The sequence below is a fragment of the Phalacrocorax aristotelis genome, chromosome 4 (genome assembly GCF_949628215.1).
Source record: "Phalacrocorax aristotelis chromosome 4, bGulAri2.1, whole genome shotgun sequence".
NCBI lineage: Eukaryota > Metazoa > Chordata > Aves > Suliformes > Phalacrocoracidae > Phalacrocorax > Phalacrocorax aristotelis.
In genome coordinates, this window is record NC_134279.1 from 61,794,608 (window position 1) to 61,808,786 (window position 14,179).

General features: G+C 46.0%; 1 protein-coding gene across 7 annotated transcripts in view; it reads right to left on the reverse strand.

Moving 5' to 3' along the window:
* The window catches only part of PCDH7 (protocadherin 7), a 291,307-nt gene extending 277,163 nt beyond the window's left edge, over positions 1 to 14,144 (reverse strand). Inside the window, exons 1-2 of one of the 7 annotated variants that reach the window (XM_075091714.1) lie at positions 14,054 to 14,144; positions 9,050 to 13,752 (exon numbers count right to left, since the gene is read on the reverse strand). In XM_075091714.1, the coding sequence (XP_074947815.1) occupies positions 9,050 to 12,241 (3,192 nt within the window). In that variant the 5' untranslated portion in view covers positions 12,242 to 13,752; positions 14,054 to 14,144. Of the gene's footprint in view, positions 1 to 9,049; positions 13,942 to 14,053 lie in introns of those variants that run through there. The other 6 variants (XM_075091713.1, XM_075091715.1, XM_075091717.1 and 3 more) reach the window with 6 other exon arrangements.
* Between the last annotated feature and the right edge of the window lie 35 nt (positions 14,145 to 14,179).

Here is a 14,179-nt window from a genome sequence, read left to right on the forward strand (position 1 = left end):
TGCCAAAATGCACTATATTCACAGATTGCTTGATTTTACTTTAATTATTGTTTCTTTAGGTAAACCAAAGGATTTAGTGATTACTTTTTTGTTTGGCCTTGAGCTGCAGCTACAGAAAAGTCTCCCAGAAGACACCCAGGTCTTGCATCATACACCGTCTGTGCAGCTCTGTGCAGGTATCTCAGAAACTTTACGGTATCTAACGTGACGCTAGGATGCATATGTTTAGACAGCTGAATCACACCCAGAACACCATAACAGTCTCCATAATTTCCTTTAGTTCATTTTTCAGCATAACATGGAACTCAGAAACACAATTCTACATCAGGTTGTATCCCTGTATAAGTGCTGTCCTGATAAAGAATATTTTCTCCAAGGGTAAGTCTCTGAGAATGTGTTAAAGCAATTCTGCCTCATATGGATTTGGTATCCAAAGGAAGTAGGGGTTACTTCTCCCATTTTACACTGCTCCAGGGCTGAAAAGTCCTTGACATCTATACACGGACAGACAGAATAAATTATAGCAACCCCTCCTGCTTCTCTCTGAGAAAACATTTGGCACAGACCACAAAAGACACGCATTTCCTGGCCACAACCCCAGTCAAGAAACTACTTTTCAGGGAGCTTATGGAGGATTCTCCATAATTATCATGTGACCATGAAATGCAAGAATTTTCATCCTGTCAGGTGACAAGTATTTTGTTACTTACAATTTGGTACAATAAAGGATTTAATTCAGACAAGGCTGCAAGATAAACTTCTCCCTGAATTTTTAGCAGATGGAATCAGTATTTATGTATTTTAGTTCTACCACATATTCTGGGAGTGATTTTCAGCACTTCAGCTAGTACCTACCTTCTGTACCTAGTCTTAAAAATTGACTTTACATTATCTATAATTTGACTTTGTATTATCTGTGTATAATAAAAGACCCTCTATCAAATGTTTTGAAAAATACTAAATTTTTTGCTTCCTAATACTCCAAGAATGCTACTTGCAACAACACATTTCTTGCTTTCAAGGATTACAAACTCAGCCATTAGGTTGTTCAATTCAGAACATAAAATCTGTAACAAAATCTCATCTGACAGAATAACGCTTGCCTTTAAAAATATACTCACTCTTGTCAGTAGTTAATAAGGTAAATTAAGTTTTGAAAGACAAACATAATGGTTTTCTTCATCTTCTAATAATTGTGTCATTTGTGATCCACTCTGAGTAAAATTAAACTATACTTTTGGGGTTATGCTGCAGCATTTTACAAGCTAATGATTGCAAAACAGCTGTGTTACCTAAAGAGAGGATTGTTTGCTTGATATATACAATAATAAAAGGAAGCACATCACTTTTACATACCTTCCAGTTTTAAATGGGGCCAGAGAATTATTATGGAGACAATCTCTTTAGCAAGGCCTGATGTGACAGGACAAGGGGTAATGGTTTTAAACTAAAGGAGGGTAGATTTAGACTGGATATAAGGAAAAAATTTTTTTACAGTGAGGGTGGTGAAACACTGACACAGGTTGCCCAGAGAGGTGGTCGATGCCCCGTCCCTGGAAACATTCAAGATTAGGCTGGACGAGGCTCTGAGCAACCTGATCTAGTTGAAGATGTCCCTGCTCACTGCAAGGGGGTTGGACGAGATGGCCTCTAAAGGTCCCTTCCAACACAAACCATTCTATGATTCTATGATTATTTTTGTTTAAACTTCTAAAAACCGAAACTTTTAGTCTTAAGTTCTCCCACCTTCTCCTTTCACAGAAAAAAAAAATAATTCTTCCACATGCTCATACCTTATATATCAAACTTAATCCCTATTTTTTCAATACAGTCAAAAGTTGCTCTTCATTTTAATTTTACCACTCTTTTCAGTGAAAATGGGCACATAAGACTCAGCAAACAACTCATCTTCAGCACAGTTCTACACAGCTGGACAACACCAATGGGTGTCACTGACATCATTCATGAACTTGACTAACTGGTACTTCAGTTTAATCTCATCTTGAGATTTTGACATCTGTTCATGACCTGCTCTCAGTTAAATATTTATAGAGGAAATTGCACTAAAATAAGAAATGAAGAAGTTTTAAATCTTCCTTTGTCTTCTGTTGTGGTAATTCACATTTTAGATACCAACTAACCTCGGTTACTCCAGCATTAGCGTGTTATTTTGTCATCCACTACAGCAGAATAAAAGTGACCTCGGGAAGTCTCTGTTGCCTGAAGTATATGGAAGGCAGTAAGTCAGTCCTAGCTTTTTCATAATATCTGTATGTTCTCTCCACTCTCCTTAGCCATTTTTTTCATAGAAGTCAAAACTTAAAGGGACCCTATAATTTTATCCTATCTGCTGTTTTACTCAGACATTAGATTCACAAATTCTTTTTATTTACATTTAATTAAGGTTTAAAAATTTCAAAATGTGCAACTTAGTACAAATAAGAAAAAATATGAAAGGATACAGGATATAGGTGAATTTCATTTTCACTATTCACCTAGCAACATGCATTTTGTAGGAAGGAAGCTAGCAAGCCTTGTTAGGACCAGATATTGTGAGATCAACTGAAAGAAGATATTTTAAAATATTTTTGGTAGCAGTATTTTAAATGTTCTCCTTATAGAGTTACTAGGCCATGCAGCATACACAGAATAACTTGAATTGCACAGTCCGTGTTACCAAAGCACTTTTCATTAAACTGCAGAGTCATTAAACTTGACATACACCCATATGAATGTTGAAGTTTTCTTTTACAATCTTGATTCAAAAATTGAAATTATGCAAATTTATGTACAAAAATAACACTTCAAAACTTTAATTCGATTCTGTATAGTAGCTGTTGTTCTATTTTTTTGTTGTTGTTGTTGTTTTAATTATTGATTAAAATGAATATATAGTATATGCTACCAAAGTGTAAAATCTGATGACAGACAACAAATCATCTCCTCTAGGAAAGAAAAATCAGAGGAGAAAAATGCAGAAATAGCATTGTCTGAGCACGCAGTGAGATAAAACCACCTAAATTGTAGTATATTTAAAAAAATGAGAAATGTAGAACATAAATTACATGGAACGTATTACATGCAGCCTAAGACTGTAAAAAAGGAAATTGTTTTGCAGTTTTAACAGTTTGTAAATATCTGTTAGAAGCAGAGTTGCTTAGAAAACCAGCCTGCTAAATACTGAACTGAATTGCTTATGTGTCTGTATCAATATCTCCTGTATATATAGCCAAAAAAAAGAAAATTATGTGTCCTGTTAAGGTTAGTAATTAAATACTAAAATGATCAGCAAATACAGCGAAAAGCTCACAGTGCATGTGAAGGATTTAGTTAATTGACTCCTAAGTACAATGATAACTACTTCTGAAGTCTGTTGATTTTCTTTTATATTTTAATTCAAAACCAATTCAATAAGCCTTACATCTCAAAGTAGCCCAGCAGATCACTAACTACATAAACCTTCTAAAACTTTTGAAAGAAAATCATTAAAGAAAAATGTGCCTGAAGCTGTGGGACAGGTATTTCTCTGAAATACAGCCAAAGGACAAGCTAGCAAATAGCCCAAATACTAGAAAACAAGGCAACTAAACATTAAAAAAAAAAAAAAAAAAAGAGAGAGAGAGAGAAACACACTCAGAAATACACTGCTACAGTACAAAGGCTGACACAGCAATAGTCAAACTGTTAACCATGGTTCTAACCCAGGTTCATTTCGGTATGTACAATGCCAGAGAGCTGTCTGAGTTGAAAAATCAGATTCTATCCTTTTAAAGATGTTTCTTGCTACCCCTTGCCTATAATAGTATAGTTCTTTACTTATTCAGAGCATGAATTCTCCTTTACTCAGATCCTGTCCCTTTTGGCTCTGTACATCTCCTGGGAGTGCAGAATGATTCAGTGGTAACTTAGTCATTTGCACACTGTACAAGATGATTTTACTGAAGAGGAAAAAAATAAAGGCTGCACACATCAGCAGAACACTTTGTGTTAAATAAAGATAATTAAAGTATCAACAATCCATCTATTTCATGTTTAATTAGCCCCTCTTTCATCATAATTTGTTACTGAAGGTCAAATGTGGGTCACTTGTAAAAACTAATTGTAAAGTACTTAATATAATGCAAATTGAGAACAGAAAATTGAAATACACTTCTGAACACTTTGCACTAAACCTTATTAAAGTTAAATGTATGAAAGAAGCCGCCAATGTAAATATTTATACATAATGACAATGTTCCCATTTCTTTCTCTACATTGTACTTAGTGCCACTGTAACATGGTTATTGTTACAATCATTACACTATAGGACATTTGCTTAGCTGAAAGTTGTGAAAAACTTTATTCTTGAGAGTTGCTTTGTGATTACAAAAAGCAGTCTTTGAGAAAAGCCCCTGTGTCTGTGTGTGTGGCGGTACCTAAGCAAGGAGTTAAAAAAAACCAACATGCTTTCCTGCATGGTTAAACTGATTCCCCCCTTAACGGATGAATTTTGTGTCCTATTAATGCTGCTGGTTATATGTGCATATTTATGAGGAAATTGACCCATTTAGTTTATACATAAAATTCACATACATGATAACCAACTAGTCAAAATGCTTCTACATTGCAACAGACTGATTAATGTTTGAAATGTTACGGAATAAATTAACTGGCTACCACACAAAGCATTTTTTCAAAAATTAATTTCTACATATTTCACTTTCATGGAAATAAGACTTTACAAGAAATGCATCTAGTTTGACTAGTGTGTCAGAACGCTCCGGTATGATAAACAATTTTCTTCACTAAACAATACATTTCTAATGAGAAAAGGCATAGCGATAATTCATAAAGGATTACAGAATTGGCCAAGAAGCCAATACCCCAAGCAAAGAAACAATGCTGCTCAGAAATTCCTGACCTGGTTCTGCTAATTCTGTGCCTGGTGACCAACATCTCTTAAAAAAAACAAACAAACAAACAATCCCCACAAAACCAACACCACCACAACTGCAGTGTTTTAAGTAGTCAACAATCATTTTTTGTTGAGCAGAGCAAGTAAAAAAGAAACAAAGAGAATATGATGGCAAAAAATGTAAACATATGAAGAGCCTTTAAAAGGCCTGTTCTTCAAACAGCGGTTGTTAACATGCTAATCTCATATTCGTGCTTAAAAGTTTCAGTGAAATAAGCCTGCTCATACACCACTATTTTGCCCTGTGAAACAATGTAGAGAAAACATCATCCATTTTAAAGATATATCTGTAACTAACATGAGAAAATAAACAAATATTTACAATTAAAATCTATTATTAGAATTATGAATAAGGATGCAACCCTCTGAGCTGCTAAGTAACACCTCTTAGGTACTGAGCTTTCCCTATCTTTGGCTGACACTGATGGAAGTAAGTAGTATCCAGGCTCCTCACAGGCAATGTGCAGCACCTGGAGGCTTCAGATTTTAAATCTCTGATCCAGAAAAAAACACTTGCTTAAACTTACCCTCATTCAGCAAAACACTTCTGTACAGCTTTAACTTTTAGCAAGAGATTAAGACCTATAGAATAGTAAGTGATTTAAACATTTGTTTGCCATGAAGTAGATACGTTAGTGCTTTACTGAATAGGAGAGAATTGTTAAATGAGAGGCTAAAAGAATATTTCAGAGTAATGCTGTGCTAAATAAGACAAGAATAGGAGTCAAACTTGTGAAATATCTTCTAAAAAAAGTGATGGTAAAATGTCAAAAGACTACTGAATCTAGAATTTAGTTTTAAACTTCATATAAAACAGCTGGTGTCGAGGAGGAGGAGAGTTACAAATTATAGTTATCTCCACTCAAGTTCTCCTATGCAGTACTGTATCAAACCAGACATATTGGGGAACTCATATAAAAAATTCAGTGCATCACCTTAAAAAGAAAGTATCAGATAGTCAGAATGAAAACAACTTGTATTCACTGCGGTAATACCAGTCGGTCACCTAAGCAGAGAGTGGTTGCTATATTGTAGATATACGAAAGTATCAATTACCAATTCTAATTACACTAATGGCAAATTGGTATCGCTCTCATCTCCAGTAACTTAGAGCAGGTACATTCTGCTGTGTCCCTTTATTTGTTCTAAAACGTTATACACCTTCTAATGTCTCCTTAGAAGAAAGGGAACTGCCAATGAGCAAATAAAGGCAGCCTTAGAGATTTCAACTAGTTTCCCTTACCATGGTCACGTCAATATGCCACTGCTTCTATTCCACGTGTACAGCTGAACTATGAAACAACCTGATACACACCACATCAGAACCCTTTATCTGCAACTGCTTCACATTCCTCTCCAAACAACGTGCTGAACAAGAGCTCCACGTGGTTTGGGTGTTAAAAATCCTCATGTGTTTTGCCTGATAAACTGAGAAATGCTCCACTGTAAATGTTTGAGATGTGAAAAGTCTACATATTGTTTATGCAAAGAAGTCTTAATGTCCCCACTATTATGCAAAAGCGTGAACAAAACTATATAAATGTCACTCAGCAACAAGCTGGCAAGCACCCATAGGAAAGCGGGAACAGAAGTTTTGTGCCTCATAGTCTTTCCTATAAAGTCTGTTATTTACCACTACCTTTACTGTTTTCTTGGACACTTTCCTTAACTTACGTGCATGTTTTACAAGTGTGCAAATCCTTTCTATATATTTAAAAATCAAAAGACAAGGCACTAGAATATTGGCTATAAACTACTCGTGTAAACTAACCTTCATAACAAACTAAATATTTAGCACAGGAAAACTATCGACACTGAGAGACTGGTTTTGTAACAAAGTAGATGAATAGTGGAGCAAATCAGCATGTACTTCTTTCAGTTTGTTGCAAGTGAAAGTGTAATAAAGCCACTTTCTTCTACTAAGAAGTCTTCTAATGCATTCTGTATCCTTGAAAAATGTTAATTCAAAATGTATTTCTGTAATACAATCTTAAGTAAGTTTTTTATCAAGCAAAATAGTCGTTTGTAAGGTGTAATTCTACCATTCCTACACTCAGCACGCAAGTCATTATTTTACACTGAAAATAAGTAACACTTTGACAGTTTATAATTCATATATTTTGATGAATTGCAGCAGCAAGAAAGAAGTAGTATCTGATTAGCATATGTTCCACTGCTACTTTGTTGTTCCAGTGTTCACTAACACGGCATAATCTGCTATGTGCTTAATAAGCCTTGGTAGATGGAAGCTTAGGAACTTTCTTAGTACTTTGTATTTTATACAGACTATTTGCAAACTGAAATTATAATGTTCTCTGCAGGAGAGAGCTAATGAAATGTATCACCCAGAAACTACTGTGTCAAACGTTCTATAAATCTCTATCACTTGTAAAACAACATACACAAAAATACTGGCAGATAGTTCATCAGTCATGCCTTTTTTTTTAGTGATCTGGAAGACTGAGTGGCTCATATAATTCATTTTCTTCTACAGTATTTTAAGTATTTCTGAGCAGAATGCAAATACTGGCAACACATTGTAAAACTCCAATTGTAGCAGACTAGCAGACGTTTCAAAGTATAAAAAAAAGTCATAGTGTACCATATTTGCATGTTAATGAATTGAAAAGAAAGCATTTTTGTCAAACTATTCAGAATTTCCCTGTTCCAGACTTGGCTCTGTACTTGTATGAATCAGCATTCGTTTATCTCTAGATTCTTGTGTAACATGCACTGTAGCTGAGGAAACCTTCAGAATATTATCTTACATGTAAAGATGTAATGGAAATCACCAGGAGTTAAAGATCTCACTTTCCCATCACCCAAAAAGTACTCCCCCAAAGAAAGGGACCTCTGTTCAGGCTACATATGTGTCTTATAAAATAAAATTAAAAAAAAAAAAAACACCCACCAAAAAAAACCCCAACACTTTTACTTAGAAGCTTGATTCTCCTCCGTGCTATCCCTATTTTATTTCAAGGACTGTAAAGAAGTCCCTACCATCACCAGTTCCAGGCTTTCGGAGCTTCACTGAACCGATCTCCGCCACCACGGCCGAGATCGGGGGCGCTCACTCGCGGCACCCCCGAAGGCACGCCGCGCTCCGAGAGGCCTCACACTCTCTACACAGCGCTACGCCGCAGCTGGGCTGGCAAATTAGGGCCTCTCAGCTTGAATCGGCGAATTTCATGTAATATACAAGGCGGGAGGGGGGTGTCCGGGGAAGGCAATGAAACCATACCGGGGTGCGATTCTAACCTCTCTAACATTTATGTGCATTCAGAGCAAGTGCTGCAGTGAGTACCTATCTCTGTGGTGTAAATTAGACCGCAGATAGGCTTTGTAGACGAGTTAGGCATTTTGGTCCTAATGAACGACCTGGTAATTACAGCCATTAACGCCTCAGCGCGGCGGCTGCAAATCCACCCTCACCCACAGCTTTAGGAAGCGCCAGGCAGGCAGCAACCCCCCTTTCCCCAAAACACCTGGCTACGGAGGCGAAACTTTCCTCCTCAGCCGGAGCTCACTGTCCCTAAGGCCGGGAAAGCATCTCAGCGGGGGGAGCGCCCGCTGCGAGCGGGATCAGCCGCCGGAGGCGGGCGGGGGAGGACCGCGGCTCCGCCGGGTGGGGGTCCCTCGTCCCCCTCCCGAACCGCCGGGACTGGCCTGCGGGCGGCTGGCAAAGGCGTCTCAGGTCGCTGCCTGGGCTGGCGGCCGAGCCCCAGGCCCGCCCCCCGCCCCCGCGCCTCGGCGGGGCGGTCCCGCCGGCGCGGCTGCACGGCCGGGCTGGTTGGCTGCGAGCCTGAAAGGAGGCGGGAATGATAAAAATTATAATAATACTAATAATAAAGATCTCAGACTCTCCTTCCTGCGTGCTGTGTGTTGGTCCGGGCATCTGACAGCCTGCGGAGGTGGGGGGGGGGAACACCCGGCTGAACGGGTCATTGAGCCTGATGGTCGTGTCTGCTTGTGGCGGGGGGGGGGAGGCGGGCACCGCCGCCCCCTCACCCGGGGGGTGTGTGCGTGTGCGTGTCCGTGTGCGTGTCGGGGGCTGCGCGGGGGGGAGCGCGGCGGGGCGGGGCGCAGCTCTCTTACCTGCTTGCTGTACTTGCTGCTGGCCTGGCAGCTGTACTCGGAGCAGTGGTCCGACCCGATGGAGATGTTGTCGCCGGCGCCCACGAAGGTGTTGGCCGGGGGCAGGTCCTGCACGGCCTGGTGCTTTTTGCCGGCGGTGGGGGACTGCGGGTGCAGCTGGACGGTGGGCAGCGGCGAGCTCGACTTGTAGTGCCTGGCCAGGTCGGGGCTGCCCGGGCCGCCGTTGACCGAGCGGTACCGCCCCATACCGGGGCTGTCCGAGAGCTTCTCGTTGACGCTGTCGTAGCGCTGCCCGTTGGGCTTGGAAGCCTCGACGGTGACGATGCTGCTGTAGAGGGGCTGCTTGCCCTTCTTGCCTTTCTTGTCCTTCTTGGGCTTCTTGGCCTTGTCGTGCTGCTGCGGGGTGAAGAAATCCTCGTGGTCCTTCTTGCCGGCCTCGTAGCCGTGTTTGCCCTTGGAGCGGCAGTACCGGGCCATGACCACTACCAGGATGAGGAGGATGACGGTCATGATGCCGGCCACCACGCCGATGACTATGCTAAGCCGCTGCTTGCTCAGCTCGTAGCTGGGGTCACCGGCAATGTCCTGGGCCAGGGGCGTGTGGAGGCTGCGGGCCACCTGGCTCTCCACCACGGTGGCGTTGGACAGGCTCTCGTTGACGAAGACGTGGAGCAGGGCGGTGGTGGACTGCGGTGGCTGCCCGCTGTCGTTCACCTGCACCACAAGGCGATGCAGGCCGTAGTGCTTGGGGGCCAGCTTGCCCACCAGTGACACCACGCCGCTGGCCGGGTCGATCTCAAAGAGTTTGAAGGGGTTGCCCCCGACGATGCTGTAGTTGAGGTCGGCGTTGAGACCGGTGTCGGCGTCGGTGGCGACCACCGTGGCCACCACGGTGCGCATGTTGCTGGAGGGCGGCAGCACGGTGTAGGAGCTGTTGCTGGGGAAAGTGACCGTGGGCGCGTTGTCGTTCTCGTCCATCACGAAGAGGGACACGGTGGCCGTGGCGGAGCGCGGCGGCTCACCCCCATCCACCGCCTTCACCTTAAAGGTGTAGCTGGTCTGCTGCTCCCGGTCGAAAGAGACGGTGGAGAAAATGGTTCCGGTGTCATTCTCGATGGAGAAGATGCCAGCTGCCTGGTCGTGGTCGCCGGGCTGGATGGAGAGGCTGAGCTCAGCGTTGCGGCCCTTGTCGAAGTCCATCACGGTCACCATGCCCACGGGGCTGTTGGGCTGCAGGTTCTCCTTCACGTAGAAAGTGAACACGTCCTGCATGAAGCGCGGCTCGTTGTCGTTGCGATCCGCCACCCGCACCACCACCGTGGTGGAGCCCTGCAGCGAGGGCACCCCCTTGTCCCGGGCAGTCACCTGGAACTCGTAGGTGTCGCGTTGCTCGCGGTCCAGCACCGCCTGCACCGACACGTCCCCGGAGTCAGGGTCAATGCTGAAGATGCCGCCTGGCGCCTCTGAGGAGAGGGGTGAGGCCTCCAGGGAGTAGGTGATCTCAGCGTTCTTGCCGCTGTCGGCGTCCGTGGCGACCACCGTGGCCACCCTCTCGCCGGGCAAGTTGTTCTCCGGGAAGGAAACCTCCAGCACGGCCTGGCTGAACACGGGAGGGTTGTCGTTAGTGTCCCCGACCCGCACCAGCAAGGAGTTGTTGCTGGACAAGCTGGGGCTGCCCGAGTCCACAGCCACAATCACCACGTTGTAGTCGCGGACAGCCTCGTAGTCCAGGGGGGCTGAGGTGTGGAGGAAATACTTGCGCTTGTTCTGCGGCTCCCCTTCACCCTCGCTGGCCGGCTTGAGCTGGAAGGGCACGTCACCCACCACGGTGCAGGTCACCACGCCGTTCTCACCCTGGTCCCGGTCCGACACCTGCACCAGGGCAATGGGGGTATCCACCAGCACGTCCTCGGCCACGCTGGCCACCCCGTCCCGGAGAGGGATGCGCCCGATTTTCCGGATGTCGATGGTGGGCACGTTGTCGTTCTCGTCGCGGATGTTCAGCACGACCGTGGCCTTGTCTGTCTTGGGGGGCTGGCCCCGATCTCGGGCCATGACGGTGAAGCGAAGCTGGTTCACCTCCTCCCGGTCGATGCGGTGCAAGACGCTGAGCCAGCCGGAGGTCTCGTCCAGCCGCAGCAGGCGCCGGACGGACTCGGTGGCCGCCCCGAAGACGTACTCGATCTGCCCGTTCACCCCCACGTCCAGGTCGGCGGCTCGCAGCTGCAGGATGGGCGTCCCGGGGCTGCTGTTCTCCGCCAGGTCTGCCTCGTAGACGCTCTTCTCGAAGCGGGGGCTGTTGTCGTTCACGTCGGTGATCAGCACCCTCAGGATCGCCTGCGAGGACCGCGCCGGGTCGCCGCCGTCCCGCACGCGGAGGCTGAGCTCGTAGGAGTCCCGCTGCTCCCGATCCAGCGCCCCCTTGACAATCAGCTGCGGCTGCTTCTCCCCGTCGAGGGTGTCGGCCACCTGCAGCTCGAAGACGCTGCTGCGGGCCGCCGCGTCCGCCTCCTGCCGCCGCTTGCTGCCGCCGGGGTAGAGGGCGCTCTCGGCGGCCGCCGAGGCCGAGCCCCCGCCGCCGCCCCCGCCACCGCCCCCGCCGCCGCCGCGGCGGCCGCCGTCCCCGCCGGGCTCCTGCAGCAGTTCGTAGCGCTCGATGCCGTTGCGGCCGAAGTCCCTGTCGGTGGCCGTGGGGAGCAGGTAGAGGGTCCCCACGGGCCGGTTCTCCTCCACGGTGAGCGTGAGGACGGGGGAAGGGAAGGTGGGGGTGTTGTCGTTGATGTCCAGGATGATGACCCGGCCCTCGAAGAGGTCCACCCAGCTCTGCGAGGGGCCGATGACCGACACCTCAAAGTCCAGGAAGCACTCGTTCTCGTCGAAGATCATCTGGCACTGCGGCAGCTTCTCGCGGTCGATGCGCCGCTCCGTGGTGCTCAGCTCCCCGGTCATGTTATCGATCTTGAGGTAGTCGGAGCCCGATTCCAGGCTGAATGTCACCTCTCCGGAGCCCGTCACGATTCCCAGGTCGGAAGCCACGTTGCCGATGCGGATGTCGGCGGGTCCCTCCTCGGCCAGCCGGTACCTCAGGAGCTGCTTGGCCGCTGCCAGGCTGACCCAGAGCGGCGGAGGCAGGAGGAGCAAGAAGCAGCAGCAGCAATGCACAAAGCCAAGGAGAGTCCGCATCTTTCTCATCTTTCTCGCACCGAAACCCCCCCTCTTCTCACTCCCACCTGCCCCCCAGTAAACTCCCTTGATAAGCCAACAGAGCGGCTGAGCGTCCGGGTAATCAATTATAAAATCCTCCTGTTCCTGGAAACTTATTGTCTCATGGCTGGTGCAATTGGTGGTCAAAAGCCTGCTGCGGGCTCCTCTGCTGCTCTCCCTGCCTTCCAGTTGCGATATACTTACAGTTCACGGGACAGTGTATTTTGCTTTTTAAAGATTCATCTCGGTAGATAGGATGGGATTTTCCTCCTCCTCCCCCTTCTCCTCCTCCTCCTCTCTGATTTTACTGTAATCACTTTGTAAGGTTTGCAATAAAAGCAGGAGTAGCAGTGTGCGATTTGAAGCCCCCCAGGTCGTCTTCTTCGACACTAGAGTTAACTACAATTCACACACTCTCTCTCTCTTTTCTCTCTCTCTCTCTCTCTCTCTCTCTCTCTCTCTCTCTCTCTCTCAGCCGTTTACGACCAAGGCATTAGCTTTATTCTTCCCCCTTTCTGCACACATAGGGAAAAAAAAAATAAATGTGATTCTCTTTATTCAAAGGGCTTGTGTCCGGGAAAACTCCAAATCCTCTTAGCAATGGGCAGTTCTTTTGAAAAAATAATTAAAAAAGGTAAAGAAAAAAAATAAGAATCCCAATAATGTCGGTGGCTGCACAGCTGATAGGTGAAGAACCCCGTGTATTACAGAGCAGTCCACAGAATATCCCCTTTGGTTGGCAGAAAAGCACCCAAATCCATCTTCAGAGATCGCCTAAAATGTTCAGCTCTTTCTCCGGAGCGGATTTTTTTTTTTTTAACAACTCTGCGCAAGGTCATTAGTCACAAAGCAACGATACGGAAACTGCAGAAGCCGTTTGCCCAGAATTTGCAAGGCTGTAGATATGAACATACACACACAACAGTCCCAAGTTTGTTTTTGCATCCGCAGTTTGTGTGTGTGCCTTACCTGCATTTGCACTGCATGTGTTATAGCAATCTGGATCTGCAGCACTGAGAGCGATTCACAAATGAGATTGCAGTCTCTCTCTCTCTCTCTCTCTCCCTCCTCTTCCTTCCCGTCCCAATGCAGGTAACCAGATCTGAACTTGATCCTTTCAGTTCAAAGGTTAGCAACAAAACTATGTGTCCAAAGGCGATTATTGGTCTCTCGTAAATATACCCGAAGCGGAACAAGATGTAACTGGATCCCCCACGTGAATTAACACAGATTCTGAATTACATCCATATAAGCGGAATGGCAAAGGGGAGGGGAAAAGATCCGCGACGCGATTAGGAAAAAAAAAAAAAAAAAGCAGAGTTCTATTTGCAAATAAAATTATATCAGTCAGTTGTTTCCTGTGATCTGCACCGCCACGGTGGGTGAAATCTGCGGTTGTGTATTCCCTCCTGTGTCTTTCAGAGAAGTGTGGCTCAGGCGCTTTCACGGCAGAGCGGCTTGTGCTTTAAAATGTTGAATGGCAACTGAGAAGCTTCCCACTAGGGGAAGAAAAAAAAAAAAAAAAAAAGAAGAAGCAGCAGTAAACCGGCAAGTTTGCCCAAAGTGGTGGGAGCTGCTGAAGCCTCTCTCGGTAGCTCTTCCCTGACGCTGCAGCAGCAGAGCCGCCTGCGCTACATGCACACAGAAAGAGAGAGGGAGAGAGAGAAAGAGGGAGAGCAGAGAGAGAGAGCGAGAGTGAGAGAGGGAGGGAGGGAGGGAGGGGGGAGGAGGAGGAGGAGGAGGAAGAGGAGGAGGAGGGAGGACGAGTCAAGCGATGCACTCCAGAAAGCCCAGCCTTACCCTCTGTCTCTGCTGCTGCTAGTGCTGCAAGTGGGATAGCCGCTCATCACAAAACACCAGTCCAGTCCTCAAACCCGACCCTCATTACACGCCCGAGTGTTGCTGCCGCTGCCTTCTCAAACCCGT